The 26,012-nt window shown below is 40.6% G+C and overlaps 2 protein-coding genes across 2 annotated transcripts; both read left to right on the top strand.

Annotated features, from left to right (window-relative positions):
• The first annotated feature begins 1,989 nt into the window (after positions 1 to 1,989).
• trmo (tRNA methyltransferase O) lies at positions 1,990 to 9,097 on the top strand. The gene is made up of 7 exons (XM_005932375.3): positions 1,990 to 2,430; positions 2,541 to 5,462; positions 5,634 to 5,779; positions 6,204 to 6,378; positions 6,527 to 6,684; positions 6,931 to 7,515; positions 8,715 to 9,097. The coding sequence occupies exons 2-7, from the start codon at positions 5,374 to 5,376 to the stop codon at positions 8,948 to 8,950; spliced, it is 1,389 nt and encodes a 462-aa protein (XP_005932437.1). The 5' UTR covers positions 1,990 to 2,430; positions 2,541 to 5,373; the 3' UTR covers positions 8,951 to 9,097.
• Positions 9,098 to 11,444: 2,347 nt separating this feature from the next.
• Positions 11,445 to 25,711, top strand: spag5 (sperm associated antigen 5). Its single transcript, XM_005932376.3, has 25 exons — positions 11,445 to 11,581; positions 12,395 to 12,466; positions 12,556 to 12,684; positions 12,776 to 15,060; positions 15,177 to 15,369; positions 15,574 to 15,690; positions 15,853 to 15,945; positions 16,102 to 16,236; positions 16,996 to 17,115; positions 17,217 to 17,309; positions 18,463 to 18,597; positions 18,695 to 18,788; positions 18,902 to 19,049; positions 19,217 to 19,267; positions 19,432 to 19,606; positions 19,743 to 19,876; positions 20,278 to 20,446; positions 22,259 to 22,364; positions 23,810 to 24,056; positions 24,248 to 24,380; positions 24,513 to 24,593; positions 24,683 to 24,832; positions 25,135 to 25,209; positions 25,350 to 25,430; positions 25,528 to 25,711. The coding sequence occupies exons 2-25, from the start codon at positions 12,428 to 12,430 to the stop codon at positions 25,597 to 25,599; spliced, it is 5,055 nt and encodes a 1,684-aa protein (XP_005932438.1). The 5' UTR covers positions 11,445 to 11,581; positions 12,395 to 12,427; the 3' UTR covers positions 25,600 to 25,711.
• Positions 25,712 to 26,012: the final 301 nt, after the last annotated feature.

Below are 26,012 nucleotides of genomic sequence, written 5' to 3'. Positions count from 1 at the left end.
CAGTTTGGGATCTTTTGAACTGCTGGAACTATGCTGGAAGGTTTGGATGATTGTGTTTTGTGATTTTAATTCGAGTGTGTGAAAACCAATACTTAAACATATATGTTTTCACTCACTTCTTAGCACTCATAGCTTCCACCGGTGCAGAATGTCTGTATAGATTCTCTTCATATGACGTTGAAAAGTGAGTGCATTACGAGCACCTTCATGCAGAAATCAGTACATTTAGAAAGAGAGCTTTCAACATTTCCCTCCACAGTGCTGGGAGCAATTGGCAGTTGAGTGTTATTTACTCTACTGGATAGCTCTTTTCTCCCTCTCTCTCTCTCTGAGTGTCTCAAACACACACACACACACACATACATCAGGGCTCAATGTGTTGTTAGAAGATTACGAACGCAACCCAACTGAGCAACTTGCCATCTGAGCGATAAGATGGGTATATGCCCCAACTGTGGACGAAGACAGGAATTTTGTTTGGTCCGTAGTGTGGTTTACCTACCAAAAAGGCATATTTCTTATGATTTGTGGATTAATATTATGAATTTTCTACAGAAATATTTTGAGCTTTTTTGTTTTTTCTTGATATCATATTCAAAACTTAATAACTTCACATGTATTGGACCCCTAATTGAGAAACTGTCCAAAAAAGTCTTGCTCTTGTTAAGCTACAGCAGTGCCTTTAGATCAGCTGCTGAAGAGCTCTAGTACAACATATATATTTGTTACCCTACACACACACACACACACACACACACACACACACACACACACACACAACCTGCTGTTGTCTTCCCCGCTCTGTCTGTCAGTTTTGTGCCAACTCCTCCAGCTTTACAAATATGATAAGACCAAAGTTGCAAGAACTCTCCCTGCACTGTGGTAATGGTTAACCAGATAATTCGTCTAGGGGTGGGAATAGAAAACTGTCAGAAGTTATTCTGTCGTCTTTTTTGCGCTTGCCCGCCTTCAATGAGTTGAATTCATTCATAGCAGGACTCAGAATGGAGGACACGTCGCAACAAGAGAAACTAGAGTTGGAATATAAAAATCCAAATGAGGAGGAAGGTAGGATTTCTTTAAAGATTAATCTCTACTTTGGAAATTGGCTGCTCGAGCATTTCCACACCAAAATGCTGAAGGAGCTGGTTATGTCTTTGCATACACTGCGATCCTATTGGTTAACTCAGATACAGACCTTTGATCAACATTTAGGTAATATCACAAATCTGTCTGTTTTCAAAGTTTGCCAGTGTGTAGCTAGGAGAAGAAAGTCTACATTGTCACGAGTCAAGCACATTACCCAGTCATGCAGTTTGTCTTTGAATTTCTAATGCACCATATGAAAATGATTTCTGTGCACGGCTCTTTGTTTCAAAGGTGGGATCCGTCGCCGATTGCGAGACAGGGACCTTCTCAGGAAGAGAAAGGCCGAAGCAGAAGAGAAGGAAACTAACCAGTGGGTTTTTGGGTAAATTTGTAGTAAAAGCACAGACAGTGTTAGCGCTGCTGCCTATGTTTACCTCTATGCTCTTGGAGAAATCGACAAATTTCAGCACTTAAGTGCAGTAGAAGAAAGTGGTGGTCCTAGCCAGAAAAGTTTAGTAGCCCGCGTTGAAACACTGTACAGTACAGTACATGCTGAAAACACTATCAGCACTCTGGCTGCTTATCACTCCTCTGGTTTATATTGAATATGGAGCAAGAGGAAAGCAAAGGTTGCTCTGCTTTTTCTATTGACGTGGCGTCAATAGAAAAAGCAGAGCAACCTTTGCTTTCCCAGATCTGGGTCAAGGACTTTGTACTATTAGCTTTGCAAAACTGTCACAAAGACCTGTTTCAATGTCCACTGTTGTTTAAGTTAATTGCGGTGCTCTCTCAGGGTGGAGAGCCAACGGAAAAGATCAAGAGCTGAGGACAAGAGTGGTGCAAAGAAGAGAGGGAGGCCCAGGAAGACTGAACCCACACCGCAGCTGTCTGCTGTTCAGGAAGAAGTTGAAGCACTTCAGGAAACTCCTGCAGTCGTGGTGGTACCTGAACCCGCTGTGGTCATTCAGGACCAAATAACCGGCTCTCTGCCTCCGCTGTTTGGGCTGGAATCACAACCAGCTTCAATCCTTGCTGCTCCTGCTCCTGCAGCAGTGTTCGAGTTTGTGCAGAATTCTGCTCCTGCTTCGACTCTGGCTTTTGCTGCTCCAGTTCCCGTCCAAGATTCAGCTCCTGCTCCAGATGCCGTCTTAGTCCCAGCTCAGTCCCTAGACTCTGTTCCAGCTGTAACTCCTGCTCCTCCCTCAGCTCCTCCCCAAGTGGAGACCCTCTATACAGAGTCACAAGGCAAGGAGGCCCCAGGCCAGGTCCTGATTGAGGACTTAGGCCCAGATGAGGAGGAGGACGTCTCTCCATCACAAGGCAACAAACGCGCTAATGAAGGTTTGTATGTTGTAAAAATACACTAAAACAATACTTTGAAACATTGTCTGGTTCGAAAGGTTTAATAATTATTAAATTATCTGTCTTTTTTTTTTTTTTTTTTTTTTTAGATTTGAGTGAAACACTTTCGATCAACGTGCCTGAACAAAATAACGTGTACTCAGTTCCAACTGTCTCTGCTCAGCCTATGGCTCAGGAATATTTTCCAGGAAATTAACTGCAACTTTTTTTCTGAAATGCACTGTTAAGATATTGCTTTATATATACAAAGCCTCGTCACAGTTGGTTTCTGTTTTCTTCTTTTTTTGTGTAGTGTGCACACACAGGATGAGGCAAGTCATTGCTTATTTGAAAGATGTATGAATTCAAACCAAAGCTGTATGCTTATTTATTTTGGTTGTGCTTCACTGCAAAGCTTATGATCTTTTTTTTTATATACTTTCAATTTAGTATGCAACCAGTTTCACTGGCCTTTATTTAAAAGTTAAGGGTATAAATCGCTGGTAATTATGTATTCATAATTGTGGATTTATTTTTACAGAATTTTGTAAAAGTTACTATTCATCTAATAAAAGTCATTTCTGCATCATTTAACAGTAGTCGTTATTATAGGAGTCATCGACTGAGAAAGACATCCACATGCAGTTAGAATTAACTCGATTTTCATTAAATGAAATAATTATGTACCATTTTGTTCACATATGACATCTCTCCTCTCTGGTGAGTGAAATTAAATGATGTTTGGTCTACAGTTTGAACAGCATATCTGTAGATTTAATCTGTGGCTTATCGGTTGAGACACGTGTAGTGAAACATTTAGCCCTATCTGCAAGTGGCTACTGGTAGTGCTTATAATTTACTCATTTGTACTACATAAAGAGATGGAAAAGGTACTCGTAAAAGCTGTAATAACTGATTAATTAGAAAAATGACAGAAAAAGTTGAAAGATGCGCTACTGGATTGAATGACTATGGAGGCCATTTGAGTAAATGGAACTCACTGTGTTGTTCAGTAAACCAGGTTGAGATGATCTGAGCTTTGTGAGATTATGATATCCTACTGGAGGTAGCCAACAGAAGATGGGTACAGTGTAGTCATAAAGGGGTCGACATGGTCAGCAGCAGTAGTTGGGTAGGCTGTATAGATGATGCTCAGTTGACCAAATTGTATGAAAAATATCCTCCACACCATTAAACCACAAACATCCTGAATCACTGATACAAGGTAGGATGGATCCAAATTCTGGCCCTAACATCTAAATGTTGCAGAAGTAATTGAGACTCATCAGATCAGGCAACATTTTCCCCAATTTTTCATAGTGCTGAATGAGTGTATGTAGTGAAGAGTTTTAATATTCGACAACAGTGTTCAACAATCCAGGTTGAGATGATCTGAGCTTTGTGACCTGGTATGATTTACTTTTGTAAATCAGCTGATTTAAGGATGCAACAAAAAAATAAAAAAATAAAAAAATTGACAGGTTGATTCTGTTCATCTGGACGTCGTGTTTTCAGTTGGAGAAATGTTTTGTCTCTCATCCAAGTGACTTCTTCAGTCTCTGAAAACTTCTCCCACTGAAAACACGACGTCCAGATGAACAGAATCAACTTGTTGGGATTTCTCTTCCTGGGTGATTGAGCATGCATCAAGACATTTTCACTAATGATTAACTATCGCCTTATTTGTTGCAAATTGTAGCCTCAGCCATTTGTTCTTAACTTAGATGTGGTCTTCCGCTGCTGTAGCCTATAGTTCAAGGTTCAAGAAATGCTTTTCTGCATATCTTGTTTGTAACCAGTGGTTATGTGTTGCCTTGTTGACTTCCTATATGCTCCTGTGGACATTCTGCCATCAATAAGGCATATCCTACACTGGATAGTGTGGTGGTAAGACCACACATCTTTGGAGCTGAGGTCGCAAGTTTGATTCCCTCCCAGTGTCTAGTAAGGGTCCTCGCTAGGCCCCCCATGTCAAACACCAAGCCCTGGAATGGCGCGGCTATGTCTCCAGCCTGTCCACAGCTCGGACACGACACATTTCCCTGTACTCTGTATGATTGTGTATGCGACCAATAAAGCTAGTTTTGTTTAAACTACCACTCATTTGGACCATTCTCTTTAAAACACCAAATCGTCTGGCACCAAAAGTCACTCTTAGATCAACTTTCTTTCTAATTCTTATGCTTAGTTTCAACTTCAGCAGGTCATCTTATTCACATCTGCATGCCTAATGGACTGAGTTGCTGCCAAGTTGAACAAGTATATCTAAGAAAGTGATCAGTGACTGTACATATGTTAGTGTAATATTAATATACAAGTCTTTAGTTAGTGATTTCGAAAGATTCATTAGTGCTTAAGCTGCAATGATCCCCTGTAGGTGTTGAGGGGAGGTTAACTTCAAATACCTAAAATTACAATACATTTTTTTTTTAATTGTGTACAGCCAAACCTGTTGAACAACTAGTCCATTCAGGGCTAGACAAATGCAGGATATGCACATGTACCAATAAAGACAACACAACTAAGTATATACGACATTACATTGATTTCGTTTGTGCTATGGTTTGCCAATATTTATTTATTTAAAAAGCAGACTGTAAACGTGTCTTTGCTGCCCCCTGTTGGTAGAAAACATTCCTTCATCATGGCGTGTTTTGTGCAGCACATGTAACTACATATTATTTTTAAATGATGGACGGGTAATTTAAGCGAAACGGCAGCAAAAATAATCCCAAACCAACGAACCCACAGCAATGACAGACTTACAGAGGGGATTCAGAGGAGCCGACCTGTTTCAGTTTAACGCGTGCAGCACTCTTGGTTGGCCAACAATAAAGTCTAGCATGCACTTCCGCGTTGACAAAGTCTCTCCGGTCTCAGCAGCAACAACAGCCGCTAAAAGCTCACCGTTTCAGAGCTGTCTTTTGTCTTTGTGTTAGTAAGATGAGTCTGCTGTGTGAGTGCTGCTCCGAGCACATGGATAAACTGAACCAGCAGGTTTCTGTGATGCGAAAAGAAATCAAGAACCTGAGGTATGTAGGTTTTGCACCGCCACGTGTTTTTCTCACGAGAGACTTCTTGCTATTTCAAGAATTAAACAAATTAAACGCCGTGTTCTGTTTTGCATTGGCCTTTTTTATTTTTAGTATTTTTCAGGGTTCCCATTATTATTACACGCTCATTCTCAACATCTTGTCTAACAGGCAGTCGCTAGACAGTGCAATTAGAGCTCATCGCAAACAGCTGCTGGCGGTTCAGGCTGCTGTGTCGAAGATTGGACTCAGCGAAGAAGTTAAAGCTCCAGCACCTACACCACCTTCACCACCGTCGCCAGCAGCATTAGAGCGAGGTAGCTACCACCAGCGTCACAAACATTTGTAATTACAAAAACTAAGCCCTCCCTCCACCAAAAAAAAGTAACAGCCCGCAAATAAGGGCGCAATTTCCCTGCAATTAAATGGAATTTCAGTGTATTTTACTTGAAATTACAATCTAAATATATTTACCTACAAATACTTAAAGGTAGTACACTAGAATAAGAGACTGAGATGTTTTTACAGGAAAACAGTGATTTATATTATAAATAAATATTTAATAAATAAATAAATAAATAAAAAAATAAAAAAAAAAATATATATATATATATATATATATAAAATAAATAACAAAACACACTTGTGGAATAAAAGTGAGTACAAAGGATAAATTGGAGGCCAAGTTAGACACAGTGTCTGTGTTACAAAACCTGACCCTAATATTCTTATCATTTGCAGGGGACATCCAAACGGTCCCAATTGGTTACATTAGTTCCTGTTTTTCTGTGAAGAACGGGACTCCCCGGCAGCCCACTATTTGTGGCCCTTCAAGGGCAGAACTTCGAATTCAGCCGAGTGTCTTCAACAACCCGGAGCACGCTCTGGTGGGCCTGGAGCAATACTCCCATGTTTGGTAGGTTTCGTGTGTGTGTTTGTGTACAACACGTTACCAAATATTGTTACCCAACTCGCAAGATATTTTTTTACTCATTTTAACTAAGCATGTACACGTAAACACTATTTCCCATCATCTGCCTTTCTTTGTCATCTGGCCTCTGCAGGATAATTTTTCTCTTCCACAAAAACGGCCACCTGAGCTACAAAGCCAAAGTGAGGCCGCCCAGGCTGAACGGGCAGAGAGTCGGTGTGTACTCGACACGCAGTCCTCATCGACCGAATGCGTTGGGCCTAACACTGGCAAAGCTTGACAAAATACACGGTCAGTGTCACTAAACACGTGTGTGTGTGTGTGTGTGTGTACTGATCTGAGCTGAGTTATTTTTCTGAGGGAGCTGCACTGATTTGTTGCTTGAACCCTGTCTGAAGCACAGGGTAATTTTCCACTTGTACTAATAGTTACACTTGTTAAATCTCACTATTTTAAGCAGACTCTGGTTAAACTCTGACCTAGTTTTGTTGATGTTTTAGCTGTATATGAATATGAATGCATTTCTTTATTTTCTAGGTGATACTCTACACCTGTCAGACATTGATATGATTGCAGGCACCCCAGTCCTGGACATCAAACCCTATATCCCAGAGTATGACTCCCCCAACACCCGGAGGAGCTATGAGGAGGACTCAGAGCCCTGCAATTCAAACACTGACCAAATGAATGACGACAAGAGAAACCTCACTAACCTCCCTGAAGGATCAGACATAGATGTGCAGTTAAACACAGAAGATCGAGGAGCAGCGAGTGATTATGTGGGGAATCTCCTCCCAGAAGAAAAAACGAATACTAACACAACAGGTTCATCTCATATCAGTGCTCAGTTTTCTCTGTCCAAAGACCTCAGTAATGTGCTGGAGGAGGTCAAGGCTTTTGTGAACCAAGACGTTTTCTTAAGTTCTGAGAGTAAGAACCGAGGTTCAGACTCTCCTAAAACTAAACCACCTTTGTTGGAAGTAGACCATCCCTGCTACGGAGAGGAAGCCTACACTACGATCGCAGGCTGGATCAGAGAGCCTCCTGTCGCAAGTCTGGATGTGCGATTCAGCCTTCACGCGGAGAGGGAGCTGGCAGAATTCATCCCTGCACACCTGTCAGGTAAGATGACTGAGATCATGGGAGATGCAGCGCACCTGGAAAGTATTCACAGCGCTTCACTGTTTTCATATTTTGTTACAGACTTATTATAAAATGGACTCAATTCAGTTTTCACCTGAAAATTGTACACACAATACCCTGTGATGACAAAGGGATAAACGTTGGCTTGCAATTCATTAAATTAATTCAGAAATTAACTACATTTATTAAAAATAAAAAACAAAAGTGTTCATAAGTATTCATAGCCTTTACTCAATACTTTGTCGAAGCACCTTTGGCAGCTTCGGGTCTTTTTGAGTATGATGCTACATGATTGGTACACCTATTTGGGGACAGTTTCTTCCAGTTCTTCTTTGCAGTGCCCCACAAGCTCTGTCAGGTTGAATGGAGAGTGACGGTGCACAATGTCTGAGAGTCTTTTAGGCATCTTTGGGCAACTCCATGTGGGCTGTCATCAGCCTTTGAAGACTGGCTTCCCTTTGGACACTCCACCATATAAGTCTCATGCTGCAGAAATGTCTGTCCTTTTGGAAAGTCCTCCTCTCTCCACAGAGCAACACTGGAGCTCTGTAGGAGTGACAGTCAGGTTCTTGGACACCTCCCTGACTAAGGCCCTTCTGCTCTGATTACCCAGGAAGGCCGTGCGGTCAGCTGTAGGAAGAGTCCTGGTGGTTCCACACTTCTTCCATTTACGCATGATGAGCTCACTGTGCTCACTGGAACCTTTTAATGCTGCAGAAATCTTTCTGTGGCTTGGTTTGTGCTCTGACATCCACCAACAACTATAGTACCTTACGGCATGTGGACAGGTGTGTGCCTTTCTAAATCATATCCAGTCAAGCTGTAGAAACATCTGACAGATGATCAGTGGAATCTGAGGTTAATTTTGAGTTTCATGGCAAAGGCTGTGATAACTTATGTACATGCTATATATTTGTTTTTTATTTTTCAAGCATTTTGTTTCACTTGGTCATCATGGTGGTTTGTGTGTAGAATTTTGAGTTGGAAATGAATTTAATCCATTTTGGAATAAGCCTGTAAGATGACACAATGTGGAACAAGTGAAGCGCTGTGAATACTTTCCAGATGCACTGTATGTTTGTCTCCATAAGGGGGCACTGTTGTATCAGTAATTAATGTGAAAGCCTTCATTCATATGTGAGCAGAGAGACTGAAAAACAAGCTTGTGTAACACACAGGACTGTCTGAAAGCCACAGACCCCAGTTTAAGTTTCTGCGCAGTACAGAGGAGGCAGTCGCTGCCATCAGAGGGGTCCTGTCAGCAGACCCCCGATCCGTCTACAGGAGGACTCGCTGCAAGGACAGACTCTTTTTCTTCACCCTTGACACGGCTGACATTACCTGCTGGTTTGGACAAGGCTTTGCAGAGGTGCTGCAGGTAAAACCTGTAGAGCCGCACATTGCTTCAGTATGAGAAACTTTTTCATTGATGGATTTTGAGCTGAAGAGAGGAGCCTTTCATGTGACACAAAAACACCCTCTTGTTTGTTCCTTTCTTTTTGGTATTTCAATCTAAATTCTTTGCTGGCAAACTTTTATTTGTAAATCATATTGGCTTACTTAAAATCAGACAGAAGAATAATGAGGCATTGTATATTCAAAGTTGTATTGGATAATTAAATAAGATATTTACTTAAAAAACAAATGCCCCTTTTTTTCTGTTTGTCTTTAAAAAGTATTTACAAATTGGAAAAAAATGTAAGTAGTTGCACAAACAGTTTAATTTATTTTCTTTCTTCTTTTTGCAAACGGTTAGCCTTGGAGTGGGTTAGCTGCTAGCTCTTCTTGTTTTCTCGAGAGACAGTCCTTTAATTTATGTGTTATTAGGATACATTAGTGGAAAGGAGGCTGTGTTGTTTTATAATTGTCTTTGGGCAATGAAACGGGCCACAGAGCCTCATAAGATTCATAAACACTCTCAAGAAGGCCCTCGTGGGACAGGAAGAGTCAACAAATGATTCAACAGAAAGATTCATGACTTAATCAGTGAGCAAGGACAGTAGAAGCACAGTAGGAAAAAGGGTCCATGGCTCTTTATATGATGTGGAGGGACCCCACTTTAGTCTGACCACTGACATCTTGTAATGTCATGATTTATTTGTTCCTCCCTTTCATCAGGCTTCTATTACCTCCCCCCTAATTGATCTGTTCCTGCTTCTCTGTACTTTATTATCCCCTTAGCTTCTTGCTAAGTATTTATAAAAGTGTGTATTTTACATTGTAGATTCACACAATAATCTCAAGACACTTCTAATCTTTCAGTGCCATTTTGACAGACTTTTCCAATATTGTATAATACAGATCTAAGAGAGGAAAAAAAACACACTGCATGAAAGTGATTTGTGGTGTTTTATGCAGAGCTGTGTGAGGGCACTTGAGTTCATGGTGGAACGACTTCAGCCGAAAAATGTGAAACACTGAAAATCTAGGCCATCCATCAGGCAGTTGTAGGGAGAAGATGCAAACTCCACACAGAAATGCCCGGGCCATGTGGTGCATTCAAACACTACTGGAAGAATTATCATATTGATTTTCTGCAGTCACCACATCATAAAAGTTGCATGTATAACGTCACCAATCAAATATGAGAAAGACACTTAAAATGTGACTTTATCCCAAAATAAGGCTTTAAAAACATTTGTCTGCTTGATGCATGTTATTAACTGTATTTAAAGCAAAAATGTTATTGTGGCAGGGTGTGGTTTGTGGCTCAGCTGCAGGGGAGGGGTGGAGAAGGGGGTTCAGGGTGCCGTGTCAGAGGAGGCTGACACACACCTGAGCTCCATCAACTGATCACGTCTCCCCTGTAAAAGATGTGCCAGGACCTGAGGTGTATGGTTGTGTGTGCTACAAGCAGGGCAGCTGGAAAGTTGTCAAGTGAAAAACCAGCGCAAATAAAAAAAACCCTATAAAACGCTGTTGGTGTTGGGGCCGTCATTTTCACTGCATTACAGGTGACTCCACTCATCCGTCCAATAACTTCTTCAGTTTGCTGCCATCAGGAAGGAGACTGAAGAGCCTCCGTGCTGAGACACAGCTTCGTCCATCGGGCTGTCAGGATGCTGAATTCACTCCATGCTCACATACACGAACTCCAGACCTGCATTCACCTCTTGCTTCTGAACCCTCCACCCCCAAACCACCACCATTGCCTTTTCACTGACTGCGCCCCCCAGCCCCCCGAAACTTACCCACAATCACTATGATTGTGTTGCACACTGCTGTTTATATAAGATTGTATTGTATTGCATTGTGTTGTACATAAGACTCCTATTTTATTTTTATCTTTTTATCTTTATATTGTTTTAGTGTACACTGAGGGCCATGGGAACATTGCAGTTTCAGATTCCTTTGTATGACTGTACATATGGTCTTTGACAATAAAGCTTATTTTGACTCTGACTGCAGAGCGGTCATTGTTGATGACACAGAAGACGATGCTAGGCAGATGGTGGGATGCAGCTAAAAGAAGAACTGAAATATTGTTTGGGTGGATGGCTGGTTTGGTAGACACCAAAGCTAAACAAAACTGCGTCATTGTCCAGACTCATGGAGCATACGTATCACTCTCTGCTCCTACACTTGTTTCCCAAAAAAGGGTGATTTATGGGTCATTTTTCCATGTAACTACATGGCTTCCAGCTGGTAAAGCAATATATAAGAAGGCAGTGGAAATAACTGAAGAGTCAGATATTATTTTTTTATGCAGACACGAAGTTTTAATAAAACGCTGACATAAAACAAAACAATACAAAAAACAAAGATACTTAAGAGCCAACATAAAAGTGTAAATTTTCTGTCAGCAACAGGAACATGCTGTAGCAGTTACATTATTTTCCCGAAGGAGGCAGCAGTGAGTAAAGGTACAGATCTCAACCATCTAGTGCTTCTCTCAACCAACGAAGAAGAGAAATGGACCAATAACAGCGCTGCTATTCGTGTTTTTGAATCAAACGCGGTCGATGGTAGTTCAATACAAGATTTGTTTACCCTGTCCTCGTCTCTGTTAAAACGCTGGTTGACGTTAGCTGGTAAAATTTAAAAGGTAAAATACTTTTACATGATTTAAGGGCGTTTGCCTCGGGCAGCTAAGCTATTAATTAAGTGCCTTTATTAGAAGTAACTAGAGTGAGTGCAATTTACGGTTAGCTATCGACTGGTACCGGTCTCTTATCTGTAGTTTACGCCCTTGCAATATTCACTCTTAGCAACACTTTCTGTGAATTTTAGAATTCTGTGAATTCTCACATTGATTTTCGAAGTTATTAAATTAATGCTTGAAATGGCCTATTCTTGTCAACTAGGCCAATACGTAACGCCATGTCAGTATGTGAGCTTCTCAGCTAGTTTGACACGACAAGCAGATCTGTGTGCAGGATTTTAAAGAACATTCTCACATTGTCTATCGTAAAACAACAGTTAAACTCTGCAACATGGTTGTTTGCTGTAATCGTCTTTCCTTTTGTTTCTGCCCCGGAAGAAACCTTCATAACAAGAAGACAACATCCACACAAGGGGTCATGATGGGGCTAATTTGAACGTAACAGACTCTCTGCACAAACGAAATGTTTAAAAAGTTCCGACTAACTTGTCTTATACAAACTGTTGAAGTCTCGTGATCGTGATTAAATTCCGGAAAGTTTTTGCAGTCAAGGAGAACTGGGGTTTGTCTTTCGTAACTTGCCTTGAAGTCACATAATTCTTTAGTATGAGGAGCAAGACCCTGTTTTAGCACTCGCATGGAAAACCAACTATTTTAATGCGGAGCTATTGGTTTTTACAGCCAAATAGATTAATCCGCATTTAAATCAAACTGGTAAAATATGAAATCTTTTGTCTTCCTGATTTTGTCCTCCAGTTGTAAACGTAGTTTTCTGAGAACTTCAGAGTAATGGCTTCCAGGAGTTCAAGTTCCACAGGGGAAGGCTTGGTAAGACTTTTGTATTCTGTTGTGCATACTGTACAGTGTTATCTCTGAGCATATTAGTTAATGGATAATTCAACCTTTGTTGATGGTAGCTCTCCAGCCGATCCAGCGAGCGTACCCCTCTGAGAAGTCTGGACAATGAGATTCTGCAATTGTCGACTCCCTCATCGAAGTTCAGATCAAAATCACAGATCAGTAGCGATGCTGGCAAAATGACAATGGTGGGTATACACTAATACTTACAAATATAATCTGTCTTTTTTTCTCTTTTTGTGGTGCTGTTTTTTAACCTCTACTTATTTTCATTAATAGGGTGATCTTCCACTGAGTGAACAAGAACCCCAGCTGTACTCTTCTCCATCCACCAAAATGATACAAACCAATCTTCCAAAAACTGATACAACAACTACTCAGATTGCTTGTGGACTTTCAGATATAACATTTAAATCCTTCACTTGTGCTGGTGGTGAAGTTGAGATATTAGGCTCTTTACTGCATGCAGAGGAGAGTATTATTTTATCTACGGACCAGGGTACATCTAACACTGAATCTGAAGATAGCATCATCTCTGACAGTGTGGTAATGGAGTCATGCTCTGATCACATCGAACATCCCTATCATGTTCTCGAGAAGAGTGACACTTACTCTGTTAACATCAGCGCAGCACTTCCCTGTGAAACTGACAGCACTACACCGGCTTCTTGTGATCTGGATAACAAACAAGCCACAGAAGAATCAACAGCTTTTCAGAGTGACTGCAGTGGAAAGGCAGATCTCACTTGGAAATCCTTCCTTCGTGATGGAGGTGAGGTGGAAGTTTCAGATGCCACCAGATTACACAACGAAACCATTCCTCTGCCCAAGGAAGAGCTTGGTGCTCCTCTAGAGTATGACAGTATAAATTTGACCAACTGCTTCGGTGACTTTGACCAGCAGTGTCAAGAGGAACATGCTGATCATCCATACTGTAGCCATGATGGTGGTGTTGATCCTGTCATTAAGGCTTTATCTGAGACAACACGTGGTTCAGAAAAACGTGCTAATGGACTGTCCGTTAAATCACTGGACTGCACTGGAGGAGAGATTGAAATTCCAAGAGAAGAGTCCGTTGTTCTACCAGCCGACCATACTGTTAGCAGCAGTGAGACACATGGCTATGCCATAGATTCAACTGAAATAGCTGGTGACTGTGATTTACAAAATGATAATACAGTTGGTCACTTTGATCATCCATACTGTAATGTTCAGACTCATTCATCAGCTCCATGTGACAGCCTTTTGACTACCCAGGAAGCATTGGCAGACAGCACTGAGGATGTAATGGTCAGACACTACAGTGGTAGCCCAGTGGTATCTGATAGCCAGGCTGGGAGCCAAGGTGGTGTCACAGCTGATTGTTGTATTCCAGCTGAAGATGAAAAATTAGATGAGGCCCAATTTCCCAAGAAGAAGACATCCCTTCTGCATGAGGACCAGATTGTAATCTGTCCCCTCAGTGAAAACTATCTGTTCACTTCCATCACACATGATTATTGTCAAGATGCCTTTGAAGATGCTAACAGCCAACAGAACAATGGTGAAGCTGTGGTAGCTACTGACCCATCAGCTGTTAGCAGATCTCTGGTGGCTAATGGATCTTTAAAAGCTTTGGATACTGAAACTGTAAAATGCAAAGGGCAAGAAATGCTTAACTGTACCGTGAATCCTGCTGACAGTGCATTGCCTCTCGTGGTTCAGACTACTCAGATTTCTGACTGCAGTCAACTTGCAGGTTCAGCAGAGAGCCCTTCAGCTGTGGAAGTGCAACAGCAAGACCAAGAGGAGCATGTCTCTGAAGTGAACTCCACCAGAGGACCCGCTGAATCCAGTGGGGAAAAAGACAGTGCCATTGGCTCATCTGGAAATGCACCTGCTCTTTGTAACTCTGCAGAAAAATCTCATGCAGAGAGCCTTACTGATGTACTGAAAGCGCTGTCGGAGTGTCCCTCGGTTGCCTCAGCTTTGGAGTTGGGAATGTTTAGTCCCGTTAGGAGAGCTTCTCTGTCTTTTTTAAAGACTTTTGGGGATCCTGCTCAAGGCAAGTTTGCAGCTGATGACTCTGCTATTGAGGGTGAGAAAACCTTGTTTGCTCCTCTTAATGCTGACCGTGCTGGGTTGTGGGTGGAGCAACTGGAAAGCCCAATGCCTCATCCTCTGTTAAACTCCACCGCCCTGGGTCAGAATCCTGGTCTGAGCCCACTATGGGAGCCAGTTAAGGATTTGGGACAGAAAGTCTCTGCAGAGCCTCAGACTGAAGCTGAGAAACCACTGCTGAATTTCCCACTGATTTCCGATGGTCCGTTTCAGCAGCAGCTTCGACAAATGGCAGAGTTCCTCATGATGGCGTCTGGAAAGATGGGCCCTGCTGCTGTCTCTGCTCCTGCTCCACCTCCTGCCCCTCCAGCCAAAGCTGCTCCTGTAAAGTCTCACAGTGTCTGTGTGGGCAGTAGTCCTGTGAAACTGGTTGACCACAGCCTCAATACTTCTGGCCTGTTTGAGAGGAAGAGGGAATTCTCTGTGGCTGATTCCTGCACTATGACTGACCCGCTCCTCTGGAAGTAAGTGCCCATTGTAAATTGGTTATTTATTCAACAGTTGTGAGTATAGATGAAGCTAAATCTGCTTTTAGTATTTTCTTTGTTTGCCTCTCAGTATTCTTTCATTGGTTTTCCAGTTTACCTCCAGGCAGCTTGGAGTCCCTCCCAAGACAGGAGCTGGAACAGAGGTTAATGTCTAGCATGACGATGGTTGAGGCCCTGGTGCAACAGCTGACTGCAGCGAGGGCACAAGGACGTCCACTTGCAGGCCCTGCTCCTTCAGACCTCCGGGAGAAACTCGTGCAGACAGACCACACCGAACTCAGTCAGGTATCTGTTGACATCTACATTTTGTTTAAAGGGGACCTGTTATGCTCATTTTCTACTCTATATTTACATTTTTGGACTCTATTAGAGTAGTTTCGCATATGTCACAGCTTAAAATATTCCTCAAACGGAAGCTTTCAACTCTGATCTCATTATACAACAAAGGATTACTGCTTAAGTAGTCAGTTGTTTATATTTTATATCTAGACCACAATGTATAGAGACCTGTATGTGGAAGCTTTGAGTCGGATTGGGGAGTTGGAGCTTGATGGGAGTTCTCTACAAAACCTTATCCAGAGTCTGCAAGACATGAAGGTCACCATGGTAAGTCACAAACAACCACACAGCTCATGTTGTTTAAACTGGGATATAATGCTCAAACACGTCTCACTGGCTTTTTTTTTTTTTTTTTTTTTGTGTGTGTGTGCATTGAGACAGTCAATATTTTCTTTACTAAGAGTAAAGTGTGTGTATTTGTCCCAACAGACTTCTGTCAGAAGTGACACAGACGCTGCTCTCTCTAACATGAATGAAATTGGTGACATAGTCAGAGAGGACCATCAAAGCCTCATTTCACATGTACGTACAGCATGTTACCTCATTCTGTCTCATACAAGTTAAACAGTATGCTTGTTTTTGTAATTATTCATCAGTTATTTATGGCTTAAGGTGTTAGTGTAACATGATTATGTGCTACAACTGAGTTGAGGTATATTTTTCTCATGTTGTTTTTAGTATGGGCACATGAAGTCTCTACTTGAGAAATCAAAGGACATACAGAGCAGAATGATGCAGAAGGTCAAAGAAGCTCTTCATCAGAGAAATGACATGAGGACTCAAATGGAAGAAGCCTTCACAGCAAAGGAGGCAGTAAGTCCTTTTGGGGTGTTTTAGTTGTTTAGTCTAAATGTAGAGGAACGGCAACCTCCTGAGGAGAAGGGTGTACTATGAAGCACGTTCAATACAGCCAGCCGTTCTTTGCGTTAGCTGGCTTGACAAAACCTAAAACCCCAGTGAGAGATGAAGCTGGTTCTCAGCTTTCTTTGTTAATCCAGGCTTCCTGCTTCAGGCTCTGTTCACAATCACATTAAAGGGAGCATTTATCTGCCTTTCTTCTTCTGCATAAGTCTATTGAGAATGTCTGATTGGAGCAGCTTGTGCTCAGAGCATTGGGTAATGGAGATCTATAAACGTTATTGAAAAATATATCAGTAAAATGGACATTAGTGTGAAAAATAAGATAACAGAGTAATGCTGCCGAGAATCATTAATGTGGTAAATTTGTTAAATTGTGTTTATGTTACTGCTCAGTGCTGCTGTTTATTTCAATTTAAGCAAAAAGTAGCACTTAAAGCATACTAGAATCAGTTCAAAGGTTGCGTTTCCAGGTAATGTGTTTAGCATAAGTTACTGTGGTGATCTAGCCAGGTTATAAAGAGAGCCACCTTTGTGACACAAAAAACCTCTCTGTCTGTTAAACATAGCTCACTGTGTAAACACCTCTGCTTTAGCTGACCAACAGTTTTTCTGGAGCATATAAAAATAAATGCAGAAGTTATGCTGGCTGTGTGTTTAAGAGGATTATTTGTTCCAGGGGTATTAAATGTGTGTGTGGTTGTGTGTTGTCAGGCTTTCAGTGCGATGGAACAGCTGAGGACACACTGTGCCACAGAAATTTCACTTCTGGAGAAGAGTGTGGGGTCTCAGCAAGAGCTGCTGGCCGCCCTAAACCAGAGCTATCCAGAACTGGTACAGAAAACAAGCCAAAAAATAAACAGCTCAATAATAATTGTATTTAAAGTAATATGTGAGTGTCATTTCTTTGTTTCTCTTTGTCTTTACTAATGCAGGTTGTGTTAAACAAGGCTTATAATGCAACCCTGGACTCTGCTTCAGATCTTTTGTCTGAAACCATGGATGAACAGTCCGCTTTGATGAAAGAGGTACGCTCATACTAAAAACCTTGAACTATGACAGTCAATGAACATGTATCACAGCAGTTTCTATATGATGGCAAAGAAACAAAGAACCAGTGTTTTGGTTCCAATTCTTATGTTTTCATTTTTAGTTTAATCTGAGTGACATTGATAGCAGCACAGTGGCTCCGTTTGAATGGTGTTTACTGCCGTTGTAATTTGTGGGTTTCTAAAAACACGAGGCTTTGGTGTAAAATCCACCACATGAGCATCCTGTACATAATAGTGCTGTTTAAAGGTACAGTCAGTCATTTTTTGGTTGAGGATATTCTCAGTACTCATAAGTATACATTGAAGTGTATAATTATGTCTTCCTACAAATTGATACACTCTCGTAAAACTGGAAATAAAATACATAGGAGCATGTGCTGGTTTGTGGAAGCCCCTGTGTTGCCTGGCCATGTTGAATACAGTGGCCGAGATGCACTGTATGTGGCTGCAGACCGGCTGCATACGTAGCACGCCAAAGACTCAGACAAGCTCCATATCGGTTTGTTGCCGTTCGTGTCTTGTGCCATGGAGGCAAGTTGCATTTTCTGTCTGCACCTTCAGACTCAAGATATAAAAGATCACACCTATGTTTTATCATCTGAGAGGTGGTTTCCTTCACTAAAGGAGTGAAAATGTGAACGAAAGAGACGATGTGACCGGCCTCTGGATAAAACAAGAGTAGATCTTTGCACAGTAGATTAAAGGAATTGCAGAAAGGGAGATTATGAAGGTGACACAGAAGTCACTGGGGTTCTGCTCAATATTTTGTCTTTTTGTTTATTTTATAAACATGCATATCCTATAGTGGTCACTGTAGCTACAATAATGCACTTGAATTAGGTGGTGTAAGAAAACAGAATTCAGTTGGCTGTAATCTACTGCCATCTAGTGGTGAGATTATTATTATTATTATTATTATTATTATTATTATTATTATTATTATTATTATTATTATTATTTTCTTCTTGCAGTGTACCTTTTTCTAAAATTCAGTTTGAAATTCCATTTAATGTGTTCTAATGTTGTTTAGTTGAAACTTTAGGTGCTTTAATACAGCCTTCACTATTAGAGCATTTACTGCTCTGTTAAAATGTGATAATGCATTGATGCTAATGCCATCTGTTTATAGCTCTTCATGGTCAGGAGCCTTCTGCACAAAACTGCTCCCATGCTCCTGAAGCTGAACGAGAAAGCTGCTGCTGCTTTGAGAGAGAGAGATGAGCACATGTCTGCAAGAGACCAAGCTGTTGAAGAGCGAGAGCAGGTAAGGCATCTGTTATATTCAGGATATTTACAGCCTTGTACCTGTAGTCAACATGTCTGATTAAAATTATTCATATGCTTAAAAAAAAACTCATCAGATTGAAGCAGAACTGAATGAAACTCATTCGAATTTCCAAGCTGCCAGGGAGCAGATTGGAGATTTAAATCTGCAGGTGACAATTCTGACATCAGGTAAAAACTGAAATGACTCTCTGGCTATTTCGCTCCCTCTTTTTCAAAATGCTTTCTTTCTTGACAACCTATGGACCTAAACTTTTTTTTTTTTTTTAAATAAATAAATCCAGAGATGGGTGTACTGCGAGAGAAGTTGACTGAAAAAGAAGAAGAGACGGGTCAGCTAGAGAGGAAGGTGACGGAGCTGTCTGCTACAGTTTCCTCCACGCTGGCATCCTACACTTTCTTGGAGCAGGCCCTGGCTGCTGAGACTACAAAGTATGATGCTCCTTATTGATGAAAGAAATCAAGCATAGAAATTTAAAAATGGAAGTGAACACTGGGTTGGTGGTTACTTGTTAACAGGGTAAACTTTGAAAGGCAAAAAAAAAGCCCTGAATTGCAGCATGTGCTTTAAAATAGGCCTTATTTTGTTTTTATTCAAGGTTGCAGGAGTCGTGGAAAGACAAACAAGAGGCTAAAGATCGAGCAAATGAGTAAGTGTTGGTTAATAGTAAAGGATAAAAAGAAAAAAGAAAAAAGAAGACTTGGAAAGAAGAACAATGTAACCAGTGGTTACATTTTTACTATAATTTTACATAAATGTTGCAGTATATATCCGAATACTGCTGTGTTTTTTTTTCTTTTTGACCTTGTCCAGCTTGGAGGCATCACTGGGTCAGTCGGAGCAGCGGGTGTGCGAGTTGAGTCAGGCTCTGGCTCAGAGTGAGGAGCAGCTCAGTCAGCTGCAGTCCCTCTCACAGTCTCAGAGTCTGCAGATCCAGCAGCTCCAGGATGTCTGTACACAGCTCAGTGGTGTGCGGGAAATGAACGAGGTGAGCATTAGAGAGGGTATCTGTCTCATTTAACACCAGAGAAGCATGAGGCGTTTGGTTATTACAGGAATAATATGCGACTTAAACCTAACATCCTTCCCTCAAGGTTAATTTTCCTGCTGTCTGTGTGCATCAGTTCCTACAGATGGAGAACGAGTTGGCGAGGGAGCAGATGGCAGAAAGTGAGCGTATGCTGAGGGAAAACCTGCAGAGCCTTCGGGAGAGGAACATCCAGTGTGAGGACCTGAAGAAAGAAATTTGTCAACTTAAGTAAGTATAAATAAGCCATTGAGGGCGATGTGCTTGAAAAGCCCAAACTGAGCCTGAAAAAACTTTCGGATTAAATAAAACAAAATTGTCTGTCTGTGCTCAGTTTCTTAGATCAGGGATGTCAAACTCATTTTACATCGAGGGCTACATACAGCCCACTTTTCTAGTTCTTAACTACGATGGGGTAGTATGAATGGCTGTGGGGGCAGGTCTATATCAACAGGAAAAACTGTAAAATGTTCAAGGATTAATACTCGCATACATGTTTTCTGGACTGGAGTCTTTTGCCTTATGGCCTTATGTTTGTAATAATAAATCTTAGTGCAAATTGTTCTCATGATGTTTAACATTTTGTTGGCACACTGAATGATAACTTCCCTCTGTGTGTTTGTGTGATGGAGGCTTGAGAACGGGAATTTGCAGGAAGAACTTAAAGCCACAAGGTCCAGAGCCAGGACAGCAAACCTGGAGCTTGAAGAGAAGATGGCTCAGGCGGTCACAGAAATCACTTTGCTGCATCACACACTGAGGGGACTGACCAACAAGCTCCATGAAGAACTTGATGAAAAGGTAAAACAATATCAGAACTAGGCCCGGGTTTTGTCACTGATTCCTACAACCGATTCAATTCTGATTCACAAGGTTTGATTCCATTCAGTTAGATTTTGACTTGGTCAGAAATATTATCATCCAAGATCATTTATCTTGGGTATGTACTGTCAAAAGAACCCTCTAAATTCAATACATACTTTTTGAAAGTTAAGAACAGAATCTAAAGCAGTTACAATATTGCACTTTTTATTTAACCTGTTAAGCCCCAGGAGCTTTTCTGAGGTTCCTGCTTGAAAATGACACGCCCAAAGCGACTTGACTGATTCTCTGGAATTATAAACTCAGTGTAAACTTTCTAGGTATAAAAATAAAGCTGACACTTAATCAGAGGTGTAAGCACCACAGCAGATGCCATTGTGTCAAAGTTACTGAGGATAAAACAGAAAATATGAAGGAGATTTCCTGGCCTGGCTTATAGCAGATAAATACATATTCTGCAGTAGATCAGAAACTGAAGAAAACCATGAAATCAGCATAGAACATTACCTGATGCTGCTGAAGTGACGCAGAGCAAAGTTACAGACGCTTTATTAGAGGCATAGTTAAGCGTTTGAAATTTGGCAGAATTTGTAAAAGTTGAAATTTCTTCAGTATTGAACAGCAGAAATTAGGGTTTCTTGTCAGTTATTTTTTTGGGGGGGGAAAAACAAACAACAAAAAAGAGAGGCAGACAACACTGTCCACAACAGGAGACCGGTGCGTAATATGCAAGGGAATAAAGTAGAAAATAAACACTCTTGATTGGAAACTGGTCTCAAGCACAGAGAGAGAGAGCGATTTATTTATTTATTTTTAAATTTTATTAATTTTATTTTTTTTAAATCGTGGTGGAAGCAAAACAGTTGTACGTGAAGTGTAGTTTTGATCTTTTGGTGCTGGTTCAGTGAATTTTGGTCAGTTTCAGAATCTGAGTTGCCGGCTTTTAGCTTTTATATCCTTTTGCGGAGCCTGTTTTTCTTGGTCTTTAATCTTTTGCTGTTTTAGTTGTTTGGTGGTTGTTGAAATGGTTTTGTGAGGTTTTAGCTGAGATTCTGACATTTCTGGCAAAATATGTTTATATTTAAGTCAGTTTCAGGATTTTGATTTAAATTGTCAAATCTTTTTTTTTTTCTCTGATTTGTTAGAAATCGATTTTTTAAACCGGCCCCTAATCAGAACCCAGCAGAACTTTGTTCCACACACTGTTTCATGTGCTTGAACTCGATTTCACATCAGTCATGCATTCATCTGCATTTGTAGGTCTGTGGATGGAGCTCATTGAATATCAGTATTTGTTACAGGCTTCTTTCCCCTTTCTGTTTGCTTTGTACAGCCCATTAAAAGCATAGTTACAATTTATCCTTTGTATTTTTTATATTGTCTATTTTATTACTTAATGTTCTGTTTTATTTTAACCTTCGTGTACAGTGCTTTGTGACTGCCTGTCTAAACTTACTAGTTTTGGTAATGGTGAAATGATGCAGCTGGAAGCTCAATTTCACAGATGTTAGTTTAATTGGGCCCTGATATGGACTCCACTGTATGTGCAGATGATCTGCAACAAGTAATGCAAATGCATAGAGTATGCAAAGCTTAATTTTGAAATTAAATTAAAAGAATGCGTCGTTGTGGCCATGAGCTCTTGACATTTGCAGTTGTAATTTGGACATCAGAAGCAACTGTTTACAGCATTTATAAATCATGTTGTAACATCATTTACTATTGAACTTATGCTATAGATGCAGTACTGCATGTCTTTTCCCACTTGGATTTAAATGTCTTACTTTTCAGAAACCACAGATGTGTGAAGAGTCTCAGTCAGTCCACAGCGTGGAGCGTTGTGCCTCAACTGCTGAGAGAGAGGAAGAGGTCAAAACAGACACTCCTGCTGAAACAGGTACTGTTGTTCACCCCATGTGTGTCAGTTCACTCATAAGTAAGATGCTAGTTTTTCTTTTTCTCTTTTAAATTGATTATTAAAAAAATATAACGTGTCAGCATTTGTTTTTCATCCTAAACACAACAGGAGGCACTGTGATTCTGATCACATCACTCACTCACTCAAACACAGAGTTGAAGCTGGAAAACATGGTCGAGCTGGTTGAATTTAGTCACTTATAGAATCTCATTTTAGTAGCAACAAGCTCCATCAGATGTTATTGTAACTGCTAATGAAGCTTCCACTCTTTCAGTTGATCAGGTTACTACATCTCACCTGGGTTAAGGTCAGGACTCTGAGCCAATACCTGAACTGTCAGACCCCGGTGTTGAACCCGGGCTGATCCCTCCTGGTGGTGTGTGATGGCATGTTTCCTCCAGACTTGTCATTTCATTTGTCCACATAACATCGTCCCATAGTGACCTGTCTTTTTGGATAACAGCACATTCCTTTGCTGTATCTTCCTTAAAGTCGACACATGAGATTTCATGCATATGCTTCTACTTTTGGGGTTTTCTTTAGCCTTACAAGTTGCCATGGGGATCTTTGCATCCACTTGTGGAGTGATGAGCACCTTTTCTAGCTTGTAACGCTTCATCTACGGTGCTGCGACTCCTCATTAAGAAGAACAGGCTTTCTCAGACTATGTAACCAGACTTTACATAGTCGTGTTAGTGAGTCACCTCCTGCAAATCACAATCCACAAACACTTGACTTCTGTGAAAGTTGTTAGCACGGAGGTTCACTTTCTTTTTTAGGCCTATGAATAATCACTGTGTGTTTTCACATGGAAAGTACAGCTGTTTGTTTAAACAGATTACGCTGTCTGTAGTTTGATGAAGATCAAACTATTCAAATTTCAAATTCAAAAAGTTTTTAGTTCACTTGTAATGTGGTCCAGCGTAATTATGTTGTTAAGCAGCTGCAAGCAAGTCTCTTTAAATAGTCACGCTGAGATTCCCTCAGAGAGCAGTGTGATTTGAATGTCTCAAACATGATTTGAATACGTGCTCAGCATGTCGTATGTGTCTCCTTTATGAAAAGGAGGTATTAATTTCATTGTTTGAAGGCTTAGTGGTGCGTTACCAAAAAACAAAAGAACTGGGTCTTTTTTTTTTTTTCCAAGGAGGCATCAATAATATGATTGCATAATATAAAAATTCTTTCTTCAATGGTCCTTTTCTTACCAACTTTTCTATATGAGCTACACATGCACTTCAATTCATCCTGTTTTTCCCTTGGATAAAGGGGGTAGTGGGCAACGTTTTTCTTATAGGAATCATTTTCAGGTGGGAATATATCTGCACAGCCACCAGGGACTGTAATAAAAAATGGAACAGATAATAAAAGTCTAAAATGTAATTATAATAATAAGAAACAACTAAGTTTTACTTTCTGTTCAGTCCCTTCAGACACTCTCGAGCCACAGCGTGAAGCTTTGTTCAGCGAGACGAGCGCCTTCACCCGCATCGCAGCCATCACTCCTAAAAAGAATATGAGCACAGTCGAGATTCACCCAGAGGAAGAGGAGCAAAGCCACCTGGCGGAGCTGCTTACTGGCCTGGGCAGCACCGTCACCGAGCTCGTCAGCACTCTGAAGCTGGTGCAGCAGCGCAGAGACGCTCAGCTGGAGGAGCTGCATGGCCAAATGTAAGCTGTAATGTAAAATTTTTTTTTTAATTATTATTTTATTTCATTTTATTTATTTATTTTTAAAAACAAAGTGAAATAAATGATTTTTTCAAAAGTTGTTTTGTACATTAACATCAAATGTAATCCAATTATCTTGTTGCTTTTTTCTTTTTAAACCCCCCCAACTGTTATCTGATGTGTTATTCCAGCTGTGGCCTGCAGGTGGAGCAGCGTGCTGCAAAGAACGGACATGAAGCTGAGGTTTTTGAGCTCAAGCATCAACTCAGCCGTCTGAGTCAGCTGGTCGAGAAGGCAAATCAGGCTCTGCAGCAGAAAACTCAGGTAAGGATGACTTCTGCTGGACATCTTTTGTCCTCTATTCATCTGTGATAAGAAAGATCAGGATGGGCGCGGAGGACGGCTGACCGATGGAAGAGAAAAACGCTGAAGTTTCATTTATTTATTTTTTTTCAGGATGAGAAAACGCTGGCTAAGTTGATAGTTGAAGTGCAAGACACACAGGAAATCCTAAATAAACAGAAGACTGACAATAATGTAAGGCACCAAAATAATACTGCCGGTGTTTCTAAGCTACTACGTATTCTTGTAGTTATTGTCTAAATGCAAATGAACGTTTTCTCCAGGAATTGAGAAGGGAAATCACTGAGCTTCGTCGCGCTCTCCAGCAGTCGAAGGTGGAGTCAGAATTCCTTCGGGATGAATTGAGGAAAGCTGGCGGCCAATCGACTAAACCGGAACATTTCATGGAAGAGAACATCAAGTCACTGAAAGAGGTATGATTTATCAGAAGCATTATTTATTACGAATTTCCATAGTTTTCAAGTTTTAAAATTGACCGAGTTTGGATTTATTTATTCATTTTTTTATTTCTTTTAAACTCATGTTTTCTTGTTAGATCAGTTTTATGGTTTTATTATGTTACTTAAGTTGTACAGCACTTTGGTCAACAGCAGCTGTTTTTAAATGTGCTTATAAGTAAACTTGACTTTTCAGCCTGTTGTTGAGGAAACACTGCAGCTTAAAGGGACCCCCCCCCCCCCTCCTCTTTTCTCATAAACTTCCATTTGATCCCCAGGTGGAGAGACTGAAGGCCAGTCTTCAGGAAGCCGAGCAGGCCAAAGTAAAAATTCTTGAAAGGGCAAAGAGACATGTAAGTCCTGACCGTACCCGGCATCAATCGCGTTCCTGACTACATATCAGCATTCACACAGTATTTATTGACTTAGAGGAACATTAGCTGGTCTTCTTGCCAGCCATGTGAGCGTTCATGAGGATGTTCATCTCTTACAGCAAATCATCTATCAGAGCAACCAGCAGAAAAGTGAGAACGAGCTTCAGATATTAAACAACATGATCAACAGAGTTCGGGAGGTGAGAAATGTTTCATACCATGGAACATATTCTGTAAACCGCAGCGTCTGTTTGGATGTTTGCCATAATGTGCTGCTTTTTCCTTTTTGCCTCACAGACCTTGCTGTCGTTGCCGGCAGTTGTGAAGAACTGTGAACAGCTCCAGCAGCTCGTTGAATACATTGGCTGATGTGTTTATTTCCCTCGTGTGTGTTTATTCATGTTTTAGCTTGTCTGCCTTCTAAATGTTTGTATTTTTGAGAATAAAATAATTATTTGAGAATAAAACAATTATTTGAGAATAAAACAATTATTTGAGAATAAAACAATTGTTTGAGAATAAAACAATTGTTTGACTCTTCTGAGGTTCTCTACTATTATTACTCTATATCTATATCTATATAGATATATAATCTATATCTAGATATCTAGATAGATAGATAGCTATATCTATATATTTTTTTACATTTCATGAATAGATGCTATTAAAGGTTTTTCTTTGCTGATATTAACCATATCTTTTATGGACACTGAACACACATGCTGAACATGTAAATGTTTTTTTTTTTCTCTTATAGCATCTTGGGTCTAGTGATAGTTCTT

The sequence above is a fragment of the Haplochromis burtoni genome, unplaced genomic scaffold, assembly GCF_018398535.1.
Source record: "Haplochromis burtoni strain Fernald_Lab_line unplaced genomic scaffold, NCSU_Asbu1 Contig_158, whole genome shotgun sequence".
Lineage (NCBI taxonomy): Eukaryota > Metazoa > Chordata > Actinopteri > Cichliformes > Cichlidae > Haplochromis > Haplochromis burtoni.
The sequence above is the reverse complement of the archived record's forward strand: the minus strand, read 5'-3'. Positions and strand labels throughout refer to the sequence as shown.